The 20,455-nt window shown below is 37.2% G+C and overlaps 1 protein-coding gene across 3 annotated transcripts in view; it reads right to left on the bottom strand.

Annotated features, from left to right (window-relative positions):
- snx29 (sorting nexin 29) overlaps window positions 1–20,455 on the bottom strand; it is a 139,800-nt gene that overhangs the window by 13,987 nt on the left and 105,358 nt on the right. For 2 of the 3 annotated variants that reach the window (XM_077201130.1, XM_077201128.1), the window contains exons 20-21: window positions 8,228–8,367; window positions 451–1,558 (exon numbers count right to left, since the gene is read on the bottom strand). In XM_077201130.1, the coding sequence (XP_077057245.1) occupies window positions 1,429–1,558; window positions 8,228–8,367 (270 nt within the window). In that variant the 3' untranslated portion in view covers window positions 451–1,428. Of the gene's footprint in view, window positions 1–450; window positions 1,559–8,227; window positions 8,368–20,455 lie in introns of those variants that run through there. The other variant, XM_077201129.1, reaches the window with a different exon arrangement.

Below are 20,455 nucleotides of genomic sequence, written 5' to 3'. Positions count from 1 at the left end.
GTACAACTGGCCCCAGCTTGGCCCCCCCAGTTGAAATGGTCTAGAACCGCCACTGTCTTTCTTGCACCTATTTGTATATTGAATTGCAATTAGTCATTTATTTCCCGCATGATGACAGCAAAGCAACTATGATGCAACATTTCATTAACATAGCCAAAGCCTAAAACCTCACTTAAAACCTAAAAACTTATATAACCTATTTATTTCTTAGTAACCTGGAGGTGTTGTGTAAAATTTTAATTTTAGTTTTGAGTCAAGTTACCATGGCGACGCAGGTCACAAGCTCAAATTCAACCATTGTTGACTACTTTATATTTAGTTTTTAATACTTAAAGTCTTTAAAAGCCCATATTTATTAGATATTTAATAGCCCAAACTGGAGCAAACCCTTGTCATTGTGCTAATCACGAGTTACCTTACAAATTTGAAGCAAGAAAAAAAAAAACCTGATTGTGTGTTGGTACTTGTTTTTATTCATATATTCATTAAGCTGCAAAAACAGCTGCTTCCTGTCACATCTGAGACAGAAACATACTCTGTTTAAGAAAATGCATCATATACAGTTGCTTACTAGTACAAAAGGTTGCAAACAGGCACATATGCAAAGCACACAACATGATCTGCTACTGTGGCAATTCTACATCACATTCAATTTGATAGTTTATTCATTTAAACACATCATGGTTCCTGGCTATAATCCCCATATACATTACAACATGTTAAAAACCATAAATACTATTTATTATTAATGAGTTCCAATCATCATTTTGCTCGTAGTTAAAATAGGGCGAAATGATCTGCTCATTCATTCAGTGGAGATTCCCCTGCTACGAAATTCTCTGCTGTTCAGTTCACACAATGCGATACACCCCCAACCGCGCCGATTTCTGTGTAACAGTTACTCCCTAGGTCATACAGGATAATGGTTTTCTGGGACAGACAACAAGGGCTAGACATACCCGTATAACACTTCATCATGTTCTGACCCTCACCAGATATTCCATCTAAAAAGTGATCGTTTTGTATTTGTATTAAGTGCAGTCATAATACAATTACATTAACTTTGTGCCTCATACATAGCAGAGCATGGTAACAAAACCTATATAAAAATAAAAATATAAATGAGTCCCATGTGTCGCAGTCAAATCATATTAAGATGTGCAAATAATTTCCAGACGATCACACAATTCTCATCGCAGTCTCATAAAAGTTTCACGTCCTCCAGTTAGTCAAAATGGCATCCTGACTTTTCCCAAAAACAACATCTGTTATAAATCTCTAGGCACAATAGTAACTGAACGTTCTGCCGCATTTTCCTGCTGATTTTGTTCATCGCCCGGCAGTGGTGGTATGTACATCCATAATAGAAGAAAAGGTCCCGGGCTCAGTACATCCATACTGATGAGCTCTATGGATTGCGCACAGAAGTTAAAGGTCACCGCTTTGGGGTTCAGGGTTCCGGGAATCCCGGCCCGAGTTGCGGCCTAGTCTGGGGAAGCGGCTGGAGGCTTTGGATCGGGCAGTTTTGGCTCCACTCTCATTGGCCGTCGGGCTGTCCCTGTTAGAGGACAAACGCAAACATGGGTAAACCCCCAGGACACTTTGCTCTTTTTTTCTCCTGCCAGACTCAGGGTGTTCATTTGTGTTGTAATACCTTTGGAAAACCGATAGCTCCCACCAGGCACCTAAATGCTTAAACGGAGCAGAGGAAACCACAGCTCCGACATGTCCTCTGTGCATTTACAGTGACTAAACACTTCTGCTTGTCAGAGTCCCCGCTGTAGGTAAATAAACAATGAAACAAGCTCTTCGCAATTACGTTGTTTTCTTATATCCTCACGGGTCGCGCGCTGACATCACCGGTAACTCAAGGCTAACAAACTGAAATTGAAAGATGCCTGCGAGTTGAGCGCTGAGCGGAAAGCCCCCGAGGCTGAGTGTGTGTGTCAGAGACAGTGTGTGAGTCCTGAGGGAGGGCTATATAGACATCAGCTGCTGTTGAGGGCTAGACACTATACATACCCAGCTGAGGCTCACCGTACAGAGACAACTCCAGCCTGGAAACCATGACAACTATGTCACTCATGAGCTGGAGGAGCCTGGGAGCCAGTGGCGATCTAGTTTGGGTGCCCGCTCCCAAATTACATATAAATATAAATCAACAATGCACATAAAGGAATGGTACTGTACATACTGTACTGTATACCACTGCTTGCAAAAAATAAGAAAAATATTACAAATAAAGTAGAGATATTACAGATCAATGATTATAGAATGAAAATTAATGAAATTAAATCCAAGATCAAATAAACCAATTAAAATTTAAACTGTTTATTAGTGGATGCCTAATTGGAACTTTATTATGAAACTTATTTCTGTAGTCCAAAACCCAGAAACCAGTTTCATCGTTCTGAAGTCAATGTTTTTTGGGTTAAATGCCTGAAATAAGGTATGTGGTTAAAAGAAGCACAAGATAGTTTCATGTTTAATTCTACAACATAAAATACATCAGTATTACCTCCTTGTGATTATTTTAAAGCTTTTACTTGTCTTGAAAAAGGGTGTTACTAACTAAGTACAGGTAAACTCATCACCTTACTAGTCCACGTTTACAGCCTTGCATAGTGTTTATAATTGCACTCTTGCAACTATAATAACTTCTGTGGCGTAGTACGTTTATAGCCTACGTTTAGCCTTTTACTTCTGGTGATTGTATTTAGGCTTAAAAATTCATAAAAAGTTGTGTTCATTTGTGAAGATTATCATGATGAACATTGTAAGAATCAAACTTTTGATGAACACAAAGTATATTTTTATAGAAATCCAAAAGACTGTGGAAAAATCCTATTTTGGATTATGTTGTTGGAACTAGGGTGATGCTAACTTTCAGGTTTACCTACAAAAATACAATCACTGCACCACTAGGTGAGGAGACACTTTTCTATTTCAGTTCATGTTCTTATTTCGATGGTGCAGACAGTGAGCAGGCAAAGCAAAAGCGGGTGGAAAAGCAGGAAGGTTCTTGGAAAAAACACATTGGGTCACAATTGGAGGTGGCAGGTGGAATGAAGGGCGACTGCAATGTTGTGAGACTGTCATAGATGAGTGACAGAGAAGTGGTGTGCATGTCTGAGAGTTGCGCTCCTTTATCACCTACGTCAGGATCCAGCCCTGCAATAACATTCATGTTTTTTTTGTGTTTGTGGCCAAAACACAAGGCAAAGGCATCATAAACCTGGCTCTTGTGGGATGGAAAGGCTGTGACTGCATCCAATCGAATTCGTACAGTGACAGTGTGTGTTTATGTGTGTGTAAAGTGAATGGCAGATATTTTAGCCGTATAGAACCACAGCGAAGAGCAAATAAACGCTTTTGTCGAACTGAATCCACCATCATTTGAAGGAAAACGTGTGGATTTACAATACATTTCCAACCAAGTCACAACAACAGAAACCATAGTCTGCTTAAACACAATCAACAATATGTTTTCATGTCTGCCAACCTGGAGATTGAACATTAAGTGTTGAATAAAAAAGAAAGCAAGCATTTGTTATATTTTTAAATATTAATATTTACGGTTTAATACAATAAAATCAGCCAATTTCATAAATCCATAAAAAATCCACATACTTTTCCACCCTGTAAACCACAGTTATTTGGTTTGGCTGTGGTTGGGTAGTTCGGTAACACTTTACAATAAGGTTTCATTTGTTAAAATTAGTCAATGTATTAACTACCATGAACTAAGGATGAGCAAAACATGTGTTACTTTATTTGTTTATCTCTGTTAACGTTAGTTAATAAAAATACAGTTGATCATTGTTCATGCTAGTTCACAATTCAATACCTATTGTTATTCAATACTGAATTCAATTGGATACAGTGACAGTCATACCCTTTCTATCCCACAAGGCATCAGTTATGACCAATTTATGCAAAAAAATCTATGGTTCACATACTTTTCCTAGATCATCTTAAAGTGGAGAAAAACAGTGCATTTACTTTTCTGTTCTCAAAGAGGACCAACAACAACAGTTTAAAAAAGCACTTTTGGGAAGGCATAATGGAACAGCAACTTATAAAGCAGTCGGTCTGAAATCAGGCTAATCTAGCTGTACTGATTACGTATAACTAATAGTGTTCGAGAGGTTTTAAAGGAAATGAAATTTGAACAGTGAGCCAGAAGTGTGGTTATGCAACACACATCATACCATGATCGGCTTCTCCTCTGCTGTATTGCTGCTGTCAGATCGGCGTAGCTGAGAGAGAAAAGAAGAGAGCTGGACGAGGGGAAAGAATGAGGAGGGGAAAGAAAAAAATGCTGGAAAAGTGAAGTGCTGAGCAGCTTTCAATCAAACTTGAGCAGCAGGGAAGAAGCTAGAAGCAGGTAAGTGGGGTGCTGCAATGCCCCCTACCAGTAAATCTATCCATCTCTCCATCCACAGCTCAACACACACACACACACACACACACACACACACACACACACACACACACACACACACACACACACACACACACACACACACACACACACACACACACACACACACACACTCACACTCACACTCACACTCACACTCACAAATCCAGATACTATTCAATGGGTCTTTGCGGCAGAAGGCTGATCTGCAGCCTAAACAGAAGCCTGAAAGAGCCTCCAAATGTTACATAACCTCTAAGAACAGAGATTCAGCTCTTCCTTATCCATCTATCCCTTGCATCCCTGCTGGAGAGGCTTCTTGTTGTGGATTTAGGCACATAATATCTAGAAGTAAATTTTGAAACGGCTCAACCACATTGGAACCGAATCGAGCATTACTGGATGTGGCCAATAATGCTCAACCTCAACAATCAATCAACCTGCTCCCTTAGATTTTTGAGCCCAGTGGATTTTGAATAATACAAAACAATACAATCATTGTTATCTAAAAAAGTATCATGTTTATATGTGCATGTATATATAAATGCCCCGAACAAAAATTATATAAATACACTGCCGTTCAAAAGTGTGGGATCGGTACGATTTTTAAAGTCTCTTATGCTCACCAAGACTGCATTTAAATAACTGTTTTCCATTTTAATATATTATAAAATGTAATTTATTCCTGTAATTCCTGTGATTACAAAAGCTTTCTATTTTAGATAAATGCTGTTCTTTTGAAATTTCTATTCAAAGAATCCTGAATTTTTTTTTACATTTCTGTTTTCAACATTGACAATAATAACAATAATAAACGTTTCTTGAGCAGCAACATATCCACAACATATATCAACATATTAGAATGATTTCTGAAGGATCATGTGACTGAAGGCTGGAATAATGATGCTGAAGTCTGCTTTGCATCACAGGAATAAATTACATTTTAAAATATATCAAAATAGAAAACAGTTATTTTAAATTGTAATAATATTTCACAATATTACTGTTTTTTTTGTTATTGGTATTTTTAATCAAATAAATGCAGCCTTGGTGAGCATAATAGGCTTCTTTCAAAACATAAAAAATCTTACCGATCCCAAACTTTTGAACGGCAGTGTATGTACACACAAAGGTTTTCAGCATTGAAAATTAGAAATGTTTCTTGAGCACCAAATTAGCATATTAGAATGATTTCTGAAGGATCATGTGACACTGAAGACTGGAGTAATGATGCTGAAAACTCAATAAATTACATTTTAAAATTGATTAAAATAGAAGAGAATTGTATTTCACAATATCAGTGTTTTACTGTATTTTTGATCCAATAAATGCAGTTTTGGTGAGCATTGAAAATGAAAAAAAAAAAGAGAAACTTTCAAAAATGTTGGAAAAAATATTCAGTCCCACTTTATATTAAGTGGCTGTAAGTACTATGTAATAACATTGAAATTAATAATTTGATAAAATGGACTTAGTGTACATAGATGTTTTTACATTGTACTTATATTTTGAAAATACCTGCATGTAATTACAGCTGTAATTAATTTATGTAACTACATTTGTAATTACACTGTTGAGCCTTTCCTTAAAACCTCACCAGCCCCTAACCTTACCCGTATCACACCTCAATAGCAGCACAAGTGTTTTATAATACAACATCAATACAATAAGTACACTGTACTTATTTTTCGATGTAAGTACATAGTACTTAAAGCCACTTAATATAAAGTGGGACTAAGATATCAATCTATCTATTTTATACCCCAGTCCACCTGTATCCTAAACGAAAATGAACTAGTAGACCAAGTCTCACACTTACTTTAAGAGATATCAAGTTGTTGAAAAGTGTTTTTGTCTGGTCATGTCTAATCTCGCCTAGAGCACCAAGTGAGTCAAGACTGTCACTAGAGCTCCATCAAAACCAAAATGACAACCCTGGCTGAGACCACCTTTGCTGGAGGCTTTTTGAAGCAGCCCTGCTCAGTAAAGATGTATAGACCTCAAGTGTCTTCCATTTCAAAGCTGAATTCTCTCAAAGTCTGAAAACGCTTTTTGTTCTACAGAAACCTCCTCACAAGAACGTCTTTTAAAAGACCTTCGTCATCCTATACTCAAAACTGACAGTGACAGTCAGGAGATGCCAGGAACTGGCACACAAGAGCTGTTTTAACATGAAAGGATTCCCTGGTTGGCAGTGCGCTCACTATAACCTCTGTGCGACAGCTTTCCACTCTGTCTGTTTGCCAGGAGGCGGCTTTATTGGCATGGATATGTAATCGTCAATGTGTTTAAATTGCTGTGAGCAGATATTCCAGGTCTGAGAGCTGCTTCCAGAGCACAAGAACAGAATTGTTAATCACATAAATCACACTGGCAAATTTATCGAGAATAAACACTGTGGCAAGACAGCACATGTTCAGAAACACAAGCAATCAATGTGTGAACAGTGCACTGCATATACACAAAAGTAATCCAATCCACATAAAGAATGGACTCAAGGACCCTGGGAGCCCCTAAATGAGGGCTATTGTGACTAAATGTGATGTTAATCATACATCACATCCGGCTCTCTCTCTACCTAAAAAAGCAGCTGGCCTTATCTGTCCTTAGTACTCAAATTGTCTCCAGTCATGCCAAGCAAAGAGCCATTATCTTCTCACAATGTGCCAAGGGTCTCTTTTAATTAAATCAGATTTGATGTGAGGGTAAAATTGTTTTTTTTTGTATTATTAATTTCCTGTTTGTAATCACGTCACGGTGCCAGAGCCAGCGCTAACAATAAACCGTTGAGATGCAGCATCTGAAAGGAAGTCTGACCTGATAAATCAATGAGCCAATCGGAACAGACAATTGACTGGTAAAATGCACGATGTCAGTGGAGTGTAAGCAAATCAGACTTCCTGTTAACAGCTGTGAGATGATGGTTTTTGATGCATTTGCTCTGTATAGAGTGGGCAGTGTGGGATTTCAGAAAAAAACAGAATAAAAAAGTAATATATTCACTAGCCATTGTAATCTAGCTTAAACAGGTGCTGAATAAGTCTCAGGTATTTAAATGAAGTCACTCGCATTCTATTCAGCACAAACACACCTGTGCATGGAAATACGGTTTTAGGAAATTTGTAAAAGTCAGTGCTATTTTCTTGCCATGATTAACGTTGTGCTGTTATTGCCCACGGAAAGCAGGCAAACAGCAAACTGTGAGTATAAAATATTTATTTAAAAATCCTCATCCTTTTACAGTAAATCATGAACAAAGTAATGTAAATGCACTAGTTAAAAAGAGTGGGAACCTTCAACATTCAGATCTTCAAACTTCTGAAATCCTTACATTTAATTCACAGAAACAAGGAATTTCAGTGTCTGTGTCTGGCTTTTGAATATTGCTGTGGACAATGGGAGGCCTTGGAATCAGAAAGATTAAGAACCACTTTGCATCTTCTGCATCTTTCACAATCTAATATTCAACCCACAAGATTGTAAATTCGGCATGCATATATATAGCATTCAATAAAAACGTTATGGCCTTATTTGCTTAATTCCTTTAGTGAATCGGGTGCAGCACAACAGACGGCGTGCATGAATATGGCACTATCAGTGTCATTTCTTTATTCAGCATGCATCTGTGGAATTTGAAAGTTTGATTGCCGTGCGCTTACTTGAGTGACAACTCAAAATGGCATGCATCTTTCACAGAGGTAGGAAAATACAGTGTCATATAGAGTTCATGGTGCTGCATTACATACAGTTGATGGTTACTACATGTGGATTATTGTGTTAGTGTGTGTGTGCGTGTGTACTCACTGGCAGAAAGGCAGTAAATGCAGTAAGGTCTCCTTTGTGGGCTGGGCAGTGAATTCAGGCAGTGTTTGGATCAGTTTATTCATCACCATACGCAGATACGATTGCAGCTGTTTCCTCCTCTCCTCTACAAACTTGGCATCCTGCAAATTCAAACACATACAAACACTATGTAAAGTACTTGATTATAATTTTAACTGTAGTGTGTTATTTGATCATTACAAATGTGTAATTAAATGTGAGATTAAAAAAAGTGTTAAAGTGCCCCTATTATGGATTTTTGAAAATGACCTTTCATGTAGTTTGTAACATAGCTTTAAGTGAATGAAAACATCCCGCAAAGTTTTAAATCTGAAAGTGCACCGTGTATAAAGTTATTGTCTTTCAAAAGTAAGAGTCGACTCTGAGTCAATGAAATGAATCGTTTTTCAAACGAGTCATAAGCCGTTTCGTTGTGACGTCAAGACTAAACATTAGCATATTGCCCACCCACTTATTGCGTGTGCAGACACCAGGGAAAACTTGAACCTCAAACCGGCAGCTGATTCCTGTGGATACTGGATATCATCATGTCGAGACGATGCTGTGCTCTACAATGTGAAGGTAAAGCCAGTTTTTTTCCTCTGCCCAAGGATGAGGATGTGAAGAATCAGTGGTTACAATTAATCTTTACCATGATATCACAGCAGTATAATCCTACACTTTTGCTGTGTTTCCTTTATTTTACTGACGACTGCTTCTCAAATCTCAGAGTTCAATGCAGGATTCGCAAACCGATTGCTCTTGAAAGATGTTGTTCAAAATACTTAGTTTTGAGTTTTATATTGTGTAGGTCTCCTGCTAACTGGCTAACTCATGTTATCACTGTCTAACTGAAATACTTCTGCTAATCAGTTGTGGGCCACTATTACCTAAAACTGTGTCTATTAATGCAGATTGTCTGTCGTTCTCACTACTTTGAGGAAAGATTAGGCTAAGCACGGAGCAAGATTTGTTTTACCAACGTTTATGTTACATCAGTCATTTACGCTAAAGCTTGGCTAATGTATGCACTGTTATTGATACAGTTTCCACATGTTCACCCCAATAAATTAGAAAAATACTTGGTAAATAAATAAGTACAAGTAAAACAATCTGTTTGTTGATAGACATGCACTTGTTAATGCTGATGGGAATTACAGTTGCAAAATCTCATAATGTACCTCAAACTGAGTAATGTTAGTGTATCACTGAGAAACGTCCTGCTCGAGTCGTCCTTGCGATGGAGTTTCGGGTTGAATAACTAGTTCTTCCAATGTTGATTGGATATGGTAAAATTGACGTCATTGTCCATTACTGTGTTTAGTTTACGATATAGGAAGCCTCAGGACAGCTGACGTTGGTATGGCAATGAGCGTTTTATTTTAGACGCTCGCGCTGTACGGCTGTACACCAATCACAACAGACTGAGCTGTCTGGCCAATCAGAGCAGAGTAGCTTGCAGAAAGGAGGGATTTAGAGAGATTGATTCCTCTGACGAGTCGTTTGAGAATCATTGAAAATGTGGTGATGTGTAAATATATATTATGAGAAAATGAAACAGTTTTTTGACCTTTGATGCATTAAAACCTGTTTTAGGAGACACCAAAACAGCATTAGGAAACTTTAAAATAGCATAATAGGGGCTCTTTAAATGAACGTAAAGAGAAAAAAGGATGTGTCAGAGCCTAGTCATGTGCCGCAGGTCTTAAAGTGACAGCAGCCTAATAAACCTGCTGCTGTCTGTCATTAATGTGAATCAAAGAACAAAAGACAAAGAAAAATCACTCACTGCTCTTGACTGGATAACTTTTGTACCTTTAATAAGGATTAATCTATATTTAATTTAGAATTTATGCAGTGAATACTTTGCAGTATGCAGTATAAATGTTAAAAATGATAGCTTTCAATTATACAGTAATGTTGAATGGCTATAATTAGTGGCTAAAAGAAAAAAAATAATAGCGCTTAGTAAAAAGATGCAATTAAACAAATATTTTAAATATACTGTCTTTATGTTGTTTTCTACATTATTTGGAGATTCAATGTGAAAGTATTACAATTAGAGATGCACCGATTGATCGGCTGGTGACCGGAATTGGCCGATTTTCACGTGATCGGCCATGACCGGCGACGGCCGGTCAGTCTGACATATTCCGATTTTTTTGCCGGTGAAATGCACTCGGGTCCGCATGATTAACATCGCAAAACATCAGCATCACACGTGCAGACGGAACGCACATGTAGGAAACCTCGTGAATTACGGCCGTTTCACACTGCAATCGTGAGCAGCACGGGGTTTTTTTCCCCCGCCGTGCATGTTAATGAATGAGTGCATTCTCACCGCGAGCAGGAGCAGCGCGTGAGCGTCGAGCAGGAGCGTCGCGTGAGCAGCAGTGAAGCGGGGGTTTCTGCGCAGCCGCAGAGTCTATTTTTGCTGCGCTGCTCGCGCTCAATTAAACTGATTGCTTAGCCTGGCTGGACATGTGGCAGACGAGAGAAGAACTGTTTGCGAAATAAAACTTGTCATTGATAAACAAGTGATTTCAATAGGCCTGTGTGTGTGTGCGTGCGTGTGTGTGTGTGTGTGTGTGTATATGTGTGTGTGTGTCTTTGTTTGTTTTGAGAAATATCTTTATACTGCAAGGCTATATTTATTTTATTTTTATTTGCTATTTATATATTATTTTATTGCCATTACCTGTTTTCATACATAAGTTGAGTTTCCTAAATAAGTAAATATATCATTTCTTTTTAGTTGAATATATGAAAATGGTTCTTCCATACCATAACACTGCACTTAGATATGTGTGAATTTCCCACACCAGAAGTGATAATTTATATAGTTCTATTTTATTTAATATGTCCAAAAAATGTTCTATTAAAGAAAAGATAGAAAATAAATATTTGTGTTTGCTGTAAAGTGGTTAGAAAAAATTAAATCGGAATCGGCTAAAATCGATATCGGCAGGCCAAACTCATGAAAAATCGGAATCGGCCTAGAAAATTGTAATCGGTGAATCTCTAATTACAATATAAAAATTAGGGCTGTCAACGTTAACGCATGCAATACATTTTTGTCCAGTTTAAAGCATTAAAATATTTAATGCAGATTTGTCATCCTTTGACTAGCTTTACATTATATGATGGCACTCTTATTAATACAAATGCTTTTAAACCATTCAAGCACGACAAGACAAAAGAGAACGTGCTGCCTGTGAATGACCTGTCTATGTGACACACACGATGCACAGAAAGATGCCGTCCAGTATCGTGCGCACAGACAGTGCGCCAGAATATAGTTCTTCTCTTTCACGCTTGATCGAATAACACACACAATTGTGCCAAATGTCTGTTTTGTCGAGTATCCTCATAACATAAGAACAGTCTTAAATGAGTTAAAGTCTTAAATGAACGTAAAGTGTTGTGAGAGAATGAGACGCGTGTGAGATCAGCGTCTCTAACAGCAGCGGCAGGTCTTAAAGTATCCACTGATTATGTCTGTTAGTGAAGTTAATCAAAGAACAAAGGTAACAGAGAAAAATACTCACTGCTCTTGAGTAAAGAACTTTTGTAGCTTTGATAAGGATTAGTCTATATTTAATCTATAATGTATGTCTTGCAGACTGTTTGATAACTTTTTTCAATTTCTGTATATGTTAGACAGGTAGGAAGGGTCACAGGTAAATATGACATTAATTAAGGTTTATGTGAGGATTGTTTAAAGTTCACTTAAATTTCAAGTTGTTATATTTTTTGAAGCCTAAATAAAATGTATAGCTTTCAATTACAACAAAAATTGTGTGGGGGGGGGGGGGGCTGTCATTTTCATGGAGACATGACAGAGCTGTATTAGTATTAGAGATACTGACCTTCATTTATAAAAAGATGCCATTAAACCACTATTTATACAAGTGCCAGTACTAGATACAAAATTTAAACCTGTGAAATGATTACATTATAAAATATGTCAACTTAATAAACCTATAAAAGCGTAAGTATTTTTAATTGTGATTAATCGCGATTAATAGAGTTAATTTTTAATCGATTGACAGCACTAATAAAAACATGAACATTGTAAAATTTCTCCTATCGTGTTCCATATGAAGGTGAGAACATGATTATGATTCATCCAAACATGACAATATCCCTTTAAAAGCCTGTTTCATCAGAACCTGCATTGAATTTACAGCATCAAACCTCAGCATCGCGACTGTATCCAGCATATCAAGCTGATGGATAACCAGATCAAAGTCTGCGCTGTGGTGGGGGTGACATCAAAAGCAAATGAGATAGAACAAGGGACAGCGGGAGAGAGATTGAAATGTTATTAATGTCCCCTTGATGGCTGATTAATTGGCCCTGATGCTCCAGTTCTTGCATCTTTACGCGTGTGTGCATGTGACATCAGTCATGCCTCACTTGCTGAGGGGAAGTTGACTACTCTGAATGCTCTGGCATCACCCACTCCATTAGAGGGCAATGGCTCAATCACCCAACAATAATAAAGAGCGTTAGAAAGTGTGTGTTTGTGTGCCATTTAAACAACTGTCACCCCGCATTTTAGCATTAGTGTGTCGTCAGGGCATGAAGTTCTAATAGTGATCCGTCTCCAACAGGCATGAAGAGGCATAAAAGTTGATTATGATATGGGATATGTGGAGGAGATCACTGCTGTCAGATTAGCTTACCCATGAGGGCTGTGCCTGCCAGGGCTAATTTAATGCTCTGGCCCACGTCATCTCAGAACTCTCTTTAAAGGTGGGAACCATGACATCAAGTACAAATATATGCTCTTTGTGCACTTTACAACAATAACATCAAGTGATATTCACTATAAAAGTACATTAGGGGGTCTTCAAATTTTATCAGGCCAATGACCCCTTAGAGGGGACGGAGACAAAGCAGGGACCACCTGTTTCACAGTGGATTAAAAGTAGCATTTTAAGCCTGACCCTAAAAAACATGCATACAGTACCAGATATATGTATTGCATACTTTTATTATCATGGTCATGGTCTATCTATCTATCTATCTATCTATCTATCTATCTATCTATCACTTATCTATCCATCCATTGTACAATTATACATTTACAAATTATAAATGTGTAAAAATGTATAAAAACTGCAACGACTTAAGGTTGGTATGTTTTGGTAAGTCTCTTATGATAAAGGGCTCCATTTAAACAAATATAATCAATCTAAAACGCCATATGCCAAATAAACTTTTTCAAGATCCTTTGATTCATATAAAGTTCAAAAGAAGAGCATTTATTTGAAATAGAAAACTTTTGTAACATTATAAATGTCTTTACTGTCACCTTTGATGAATTGCATGCATACTTGCTGAATAAAAGTATGAATTTCTTTCAAATAAAAATTTCACTGACCCCAAACTTTTGAAAGAACAGTGATGAATAAACTAATTAATGCACACAACTACACCTAACAGGATAAACTGACTCAAGGATGTTAGTCTCCTTGAAAAGAGATGTGTGAGAGAGAGAAAAGAAACCCAAACCCCTTCTAAAGTATTCCTAGTTTGAGAATGTATTATGCTAATTGGATTCTATCAAGATAAGATACTAAAAACCCCTTTTCACCAAGGGACCCTTAACGACCAAACACCTTGACAAACAAGCACACGCACACATGCACTTATGGCAAGTGCATTTAATAACTGATTTTTTTAAGCTGTTGATGAGTGCAGCTTCACTAGGGCTTTCAGAAGATCTGTTAAAACAAACACCCGCTTGCAATTCACGCAAACAACTTGTGGCAAAACCAACAAAGTGCTTCACAATCTCTTAAGAGAATGAAAATGTGAAAATTCTCTGCAAATTATTTTCTCAGGCTTCTGTCTTCGGGCCAGTTTTGTTTCTTTCCATAAACGATAGGCTCCTCTCCAAATTCCTCAAAGCACAGTTCTGCTGATCGCCTGTGTCTGACAGCGGCAGGCAGTGAGACAGAGAACATCACAGCGAGACATTACCATTATAGCCAATGAAGACTTGCTGGGGTGCCATCTTCAGAGGATATTGTATGGACCAGCTGGACTAGCTGTTGCCACACAGTGAGTTGTGTTCGCTTTTGTACAAATCACATGTGCAGCATGTATGGACGTGTGCAGATTTGAATGAAGGAGACACGTTGTCAAAATGACAAAGTGTGAGGGTGATTCAAGTTGGTACAGCAAAACCCATCATACTGTCCCTGAGAATTAAACAGTTTTGACTGAAAGAGGTGATTTATCACGCTGACCCTCCCACTGCTGTAAAACTGCTGTTGCTGTAAAAGTGGTTGTACGGGGAAAGAGCCTCATTCATCCTACAAATAACAACTGATGGTACATATTTACTCTAGCTTAAATCCTTTCGATTCTGTAGTAAAGCAGTAGCTGCCGACCGCAACTGTTTGACAAATTTGATTTTCATCAAGATAATGAAACATTTAAAGCATATCTGAAGTAATTAACCAGGTATGATGTGAGAGGTTATTTACATTTATGAATTTTCCAGACTGTTTAATCCAAATGACTTATAGTGCATTCAGGATACATTTTGTAAATAAAGTAATTTTTTTCCTATGATATCATATTTTAGTTGATGTTTATTTTTTTTCAAGTAGCGAAAATATTTTTATGCTTTTAGTTACGTATAATAACCCTAATAAGAAGCAAGCAAGTCATGAGAGATCATGTAATTTGCTGTGTTCTCTCTGCACATTTCTTGTGCTTTTTGTCACAAGAAAAAAAAAACATTGCAAGCATCAGGCATGTTGCATATGCATACAAAATGCAGGAGTCATGATTTATTCACTTTGAATAGTGAAAGTAGAATTGGCAAACTCTGCATTAATGAGAACAGGGCAGATCCTCCTGGGGCTGTCATCTTTAATGCAAAGATTATGTGGAGTTCAATTAAAGCTGTGCCCAAGAAGCCCGAAGAGACAACAGACTGTCTTCTATATTCTGCGCCTCCCTCAACCTTTTGTTTAAGCCAAATGATGGGGAAATCAATAATATATGACGCAGGTAGCCGGTACCATAATGACCATGTGTTACGGACTATAAAGAACCTTCCAATCTCTTGCACTCAGGAAAATATGGATACAAATGTCTCAAACCAGGTGTTGGGAAAGGCCAATGATGAGAACAAATGGGTCAGTAAATGTACGAGGACCTGCAGAGAGTCAGTAAATAATTCAGCACACAGCAGAAGGTGGGTCAGAAGAGAAAGTCTCAACCTCCAGTCAAGTCTTGTGCTAGAAACAAACTATTCAAATGATTAAAGGAACAGTTCACACACACAAAACAAATTCAATCCAACAAATGTTCATTATTTACTGACCCTCATGTTGTTCCAAATGTATAAGCTGTAATTATTATTATTTATTTTTTTGCAATATACATATGTAAAACAATATTATTAAAATAGTTATATTAAAATGTTCAATGTTCAAAAACACACATTTTACATTATTGCAGCACCTCTCTTCCCAATCTGTCAGTAACGCTCTGTTTAGTTCCGGTCTCTATGAAGCCCCTCCTTCCAAAAAGTGCAATGTGCACTGATTGGTTGTCTGGATCAGTGTGTTTTGATTGGTCATCCGCTTTGAGCATGTTTAGGAAATGTCACGCCCCTTACCATAACCGCACTTGATCCAGGATGGAAAAAACAGTCAGTCACTACTAACACAACTTAACCAGGCCTCGTCCCTTTTATTTTGCGTATGCCTTGGGCGGGAATAATTTAAATGAGGAATATTGTTAAGGGAGTTCCCTTTGGTGTTTGTTTTCTTGTAGTTGTTGTTGTAACTGTGCAGACTTTTTTCTTGCTCCAACAGCATGACACACTAAAGAAAGTTGAAAATATAAAAAAAGCATAATAGGTCCTCTTATATGAGGCAATACATTAATTATTTTAAAAATATTATACACAAGGAAGAACTTACTATAGTGGATGTTTAACTACTGTATCTCGATTACATAATTTTTGGCCATCCAAATCATTTGAAAAACTGCTTTAACAGGGAAGAATGTATATTTGGACATGGGCTGTGCAACATCTAAGCATTCCCTCAATGTACCACTGAATCTCTGCTCTCATTCTGGCCTGTGGCTATATAGTACAGTATCATCTCTAAGTACATCTGTGCATCCCAGCTGCAGTGAAGATCACACTGTATGCACCAAAGCGTAAAAAAAACATGAACATTTTCTCATTTTAATGGTAAATGTGGGTCATAGAGACGGTCAGAGGTCTGTGTTTGTTCCCCCTGGAGACAAGAGATGTGATGAACAATATAAGCAAAATATGAGTGCACAGATAATCTAGATAAAGGTTATTCGTTCATAATATGAGGTTAGCAAGGTCCTCTAAGAAAAGAGTACAGCTAGAGTTCCCAGTTTTGCCCTTATATAACACGTTATTCTAATCAGTGATTATTCATTATACATGTTAATTCATTCATTTACATACACATTTTCAGATTAAAGTCCATATTCTCATTAAACCTTTACTCTGAAAATAGGTTTGCATGTTCAATAGAGTGTAGAGCTATTTTATATTACTGCATGAAAATCTTCTACATGGAAATCAGTGTATTTTGAATAAACTAAGACGTGTGCTCTTTTCACATTATTATTCTCTTCAGTCTCTCTCTAGCCATTTATTACTCTACATTTTGGGTAATTTAATCAAACCCCTCATTTGCATTCATATCCACAACAATAGCAGACAAAAGGATGAGGCATAAATTTAAAAACTTAGGCCTGTAACCTTATTAAATAGAACACTGTTAAGATGCCAAGGCTGTGCTTATTTGATTAAAAATTAAGTAAAACAGTGATATCGTGATTATTTTTATTTATTTATTTTTTTTTTTACATTTTAACATTTTGTATGTGAATGCAATCCATCAATTTTTAAAATTTAATTTATTCCTGTGATGAGAAAGCTGAATTTTCAGCAGCCATTAATCCAGTCTTCAGTTTCACATGATCCTTCAGAAATCAATTTGATATGCTGATTTGGTGCTCAAGAAATAGTTATCAATGTCCAAAACCGTTGTGCTGCTTAATAATTTTATGCTAACCGTAATTCTTTGATGAATAGAACTTTCAAAAGAACAGGATTTATTTGAAATATAATTTTTTGTAACATTATAAATGTCTTAATTGTCACTTTTGATCAATTTAATGGATCCTTAATAAAGAATAAAAGTATTAACTTCTTCAAAAAATGAAGATGGCTGATATTGTAAATAAATACAGTACACTTACATGGCGCATGATAGGAATGACTAATTTTCTATTCATATGGGTATATAATTGTACATGTCACATGTGGTCACTTTTTTTAATAATTCAGTCAGTTCAGCTCACTTATTCATATTCGTTACTAGAAAATAATGCCAGTAACATTAGCACAAACAAATTATACCATGCTTTTCTTGTACTTTTATCTGTATATGAATATTTTTAAGACCACTTCTGCCTCTGTATAAAAGGCAATCTCTTTGCTTGTAAGTTGGGGTGGTATGGTTTAGTGGTAATAGATCTAGCAAGAGAAGTTAAAGATTATAGGTTTGAATCCTCTAAGCGGTGATCAACAGCTTACATTATTGTTCCCAAGAGCAAAGCGCTTATATACTTACTTAACATTGTCCCTGTGACAAGTGTACTGTAATCACAGTAACTTTAAATTAAAGCATCAACCTAACTACTACTGCAGTAGAAATCACATCCGCCCCTTCTTGGCATAGATGTTAAATGGCAATGACTCACAAAGGCAGAATAAATACATGATTCAATTAAAAAAGAGTCTCTAGCACTGTGTTCTTAATACACAGATTAGAGCTGGGTCAAACGTGTGACAAGGAAGTATATTATTATGATACAAAACATCAACATATGCCTTTACGAAACACCCAGGCAAAAGTACACATCAATACACTTATCTGTACATATGTGGGAACAGTGAGCAGGTATTACACACTGGCATTGTCCTATTTTGCTGTGAGGCTATCAGCTGAGAGCAGGGACAGTGAGCGCGGTGCCTGGGGAAGATGTGCAAAATTATCTCTGTACTGACTCCCTCTAAACAGCCAATCCCCAGACCGCAAGGCCTCAGAAAGACTCACCAAATCCCTCCATCAACCTCTCTACCTCTGAGTGGATTAAATATACCTACTGCACAAGCGTGTGCGCCTGTACACATACACAAACACTCAAATGTTTGGAAAAGAGCAATTTAGTACCAAACACAAATGCAAGGATAGATAAAACTAGACAAATTAAACTCTGTAGTGAGAGGCACAGAAAGAAGATTGTATTACAAAAAATGATTTAATCTATTATGGTAAAATTATTATTATTATTTTCTATAATACATTTTAGAAAGAAAAAAATATTTGATTAAGAAAAAACAACAATTATTATTATTATTAGTTAGATTTTAGAAAGAAAGGAATATTTGGAAAATTGATTTGGAAAATTAGAACAATATTAATAATTTTACATTATCACATTTAATTAATATATGAATGATTTCTAAACTATTAATAATATTTATCACTTGTTACATTTCTAAATCAAATATTCTTTTCTTCAAAAATCCACACAAAAATAACAGTAAAAACTACTACCTTGAACATAAAAAACATTTACCTTGATGACATATTCACATCAGTTGAACAAAAGACTATGTTAAAATATGTTAAAAAACAAATGTTTAAGATAGGCAACCATAGGCAGAGTGTGTGTAAGGCTGGGCAAGACTTAGCCTTCCCTAGACTGCTGGTCTAGGATCCGTTTTCTCTGGAATAACGATAAATTGGCAAAACAGACTTGAGGTTTGCACTCGAGAGGGCCAAAGGTTTCATTTTACAATATGGTTTTGAAGCGTTGAGCAACATAGCCAATCACAGACATATCTGTTGAGTTCTTGAACCCAATGGCCAATCAGATGTGCTTAAGTTCGAATCCATTCACCGCTCACAACGGCTGAGTTTTTGTCCAGTGCTGAGTTCTGCACTCCCGCAAATCCTCTCGTTACAAGTTAACTTACAACAAATAAAGTGTAGACTTTTTCTAGGCTAAATAAGAGATCCATTGTGCAGTCAGCTTCATTGATTATAGCAGAACTTTGTGAGATTGCGATGAATTGAGACAGGGACTGATTAACATGCCCAGGGCAATAGACCAGCGGGGAGGCCAGACAAGCTCAACAAGAAATTGGAGCGCTTTTGCTTTGCTGCATTAGGTAAGGCAATGGTTATTATTCGATTTGGCTGCCATAAATTCTAGTGGTTTGTTAACATAGCCGGTTTAATAACAAATAATTTTGCGCGAGCGTTTAGGCTGGGATGTGTAGGTTGTCGCTAGGTGACACGTAGCTTGGAACTACTTCATCACATTCTATTTAAATGTGTTTTTAAAGAGGAAGCGAATCTCCTTAGCCTGACTCTGGAGTTGGTTCACCCTCCACCTATGTTGGCAACTGAGCCAAATCTCTATTATCCTAGCCTTGAACCACTGGTCTATACTTGAGCTCTGAGAGGTTGATCTAAACTATCTAAGACACTCTTACCTGTCTCACTGGGAATAAGACCACTCATCCCAAAAGTTTAACAAGATAACACTGGCTACTTTCCATGATCTCTCAATTATGTCATAAAAAACTCCCTTAAGATTTACTCTCCTTTAAGGTTCTGAAGCGTGAACAAAAAAAACGCAGCCTCAAAATGAAGTCTGTAAATGTGATCCTGATACAAACCTCAGCTATAAAAAATAATCTAAACACAGCTGAGGAGCTTATGAGGTGACAGTTTGACTGGAGTGCTGACAGTCGCCTCTCTTTGATGTCATCATTCTTCCTGTGGTTGGCTGGGCTCAGCGTGCCTCTGCTTGGTAGTCAGGGCACATTTGACGGGTAGGCTGGGGAGCATTTAGCGTGTTTGCCCGGCGAGCCTCTGACAAATCAGCTGTGTAGGAGCTGTCAGTTTGGCTGAGCAGCAAGGGGCCTGACATGGCCCAAGCAGATGGAGTCATGGACACAACAACACACCAAATCCACAATCCATCCCAAAACACAGACAGCTTCATGACAATCACAGAAGGAATGAAATAAAGATAGTCTCAGAGACAGGAGGATATTATACACAAACTAACAATGTATGGAAGACACAAGGAATCTTTTGCATTTGTATA

This window comes from Siphateles boraxobius, unplaced genomic scaffold (genome assembly GCF_051911475.1).
Source record: "Siphateles boraxobius isolate OS27281-9 unplaced genomic scaffold, OSU_SipBor_1 46, whole genome shotgun sequence".
Lineage (NCBI taxonomy): Eukaryota > Metazoa > Chordata > Actinopteri > Cypriniformes > Leuciscidae > Siphateles > Siphateles boraxobius.
This window is presented reverse-complemented; position numbering and strand designations above follow the sequence as displayed.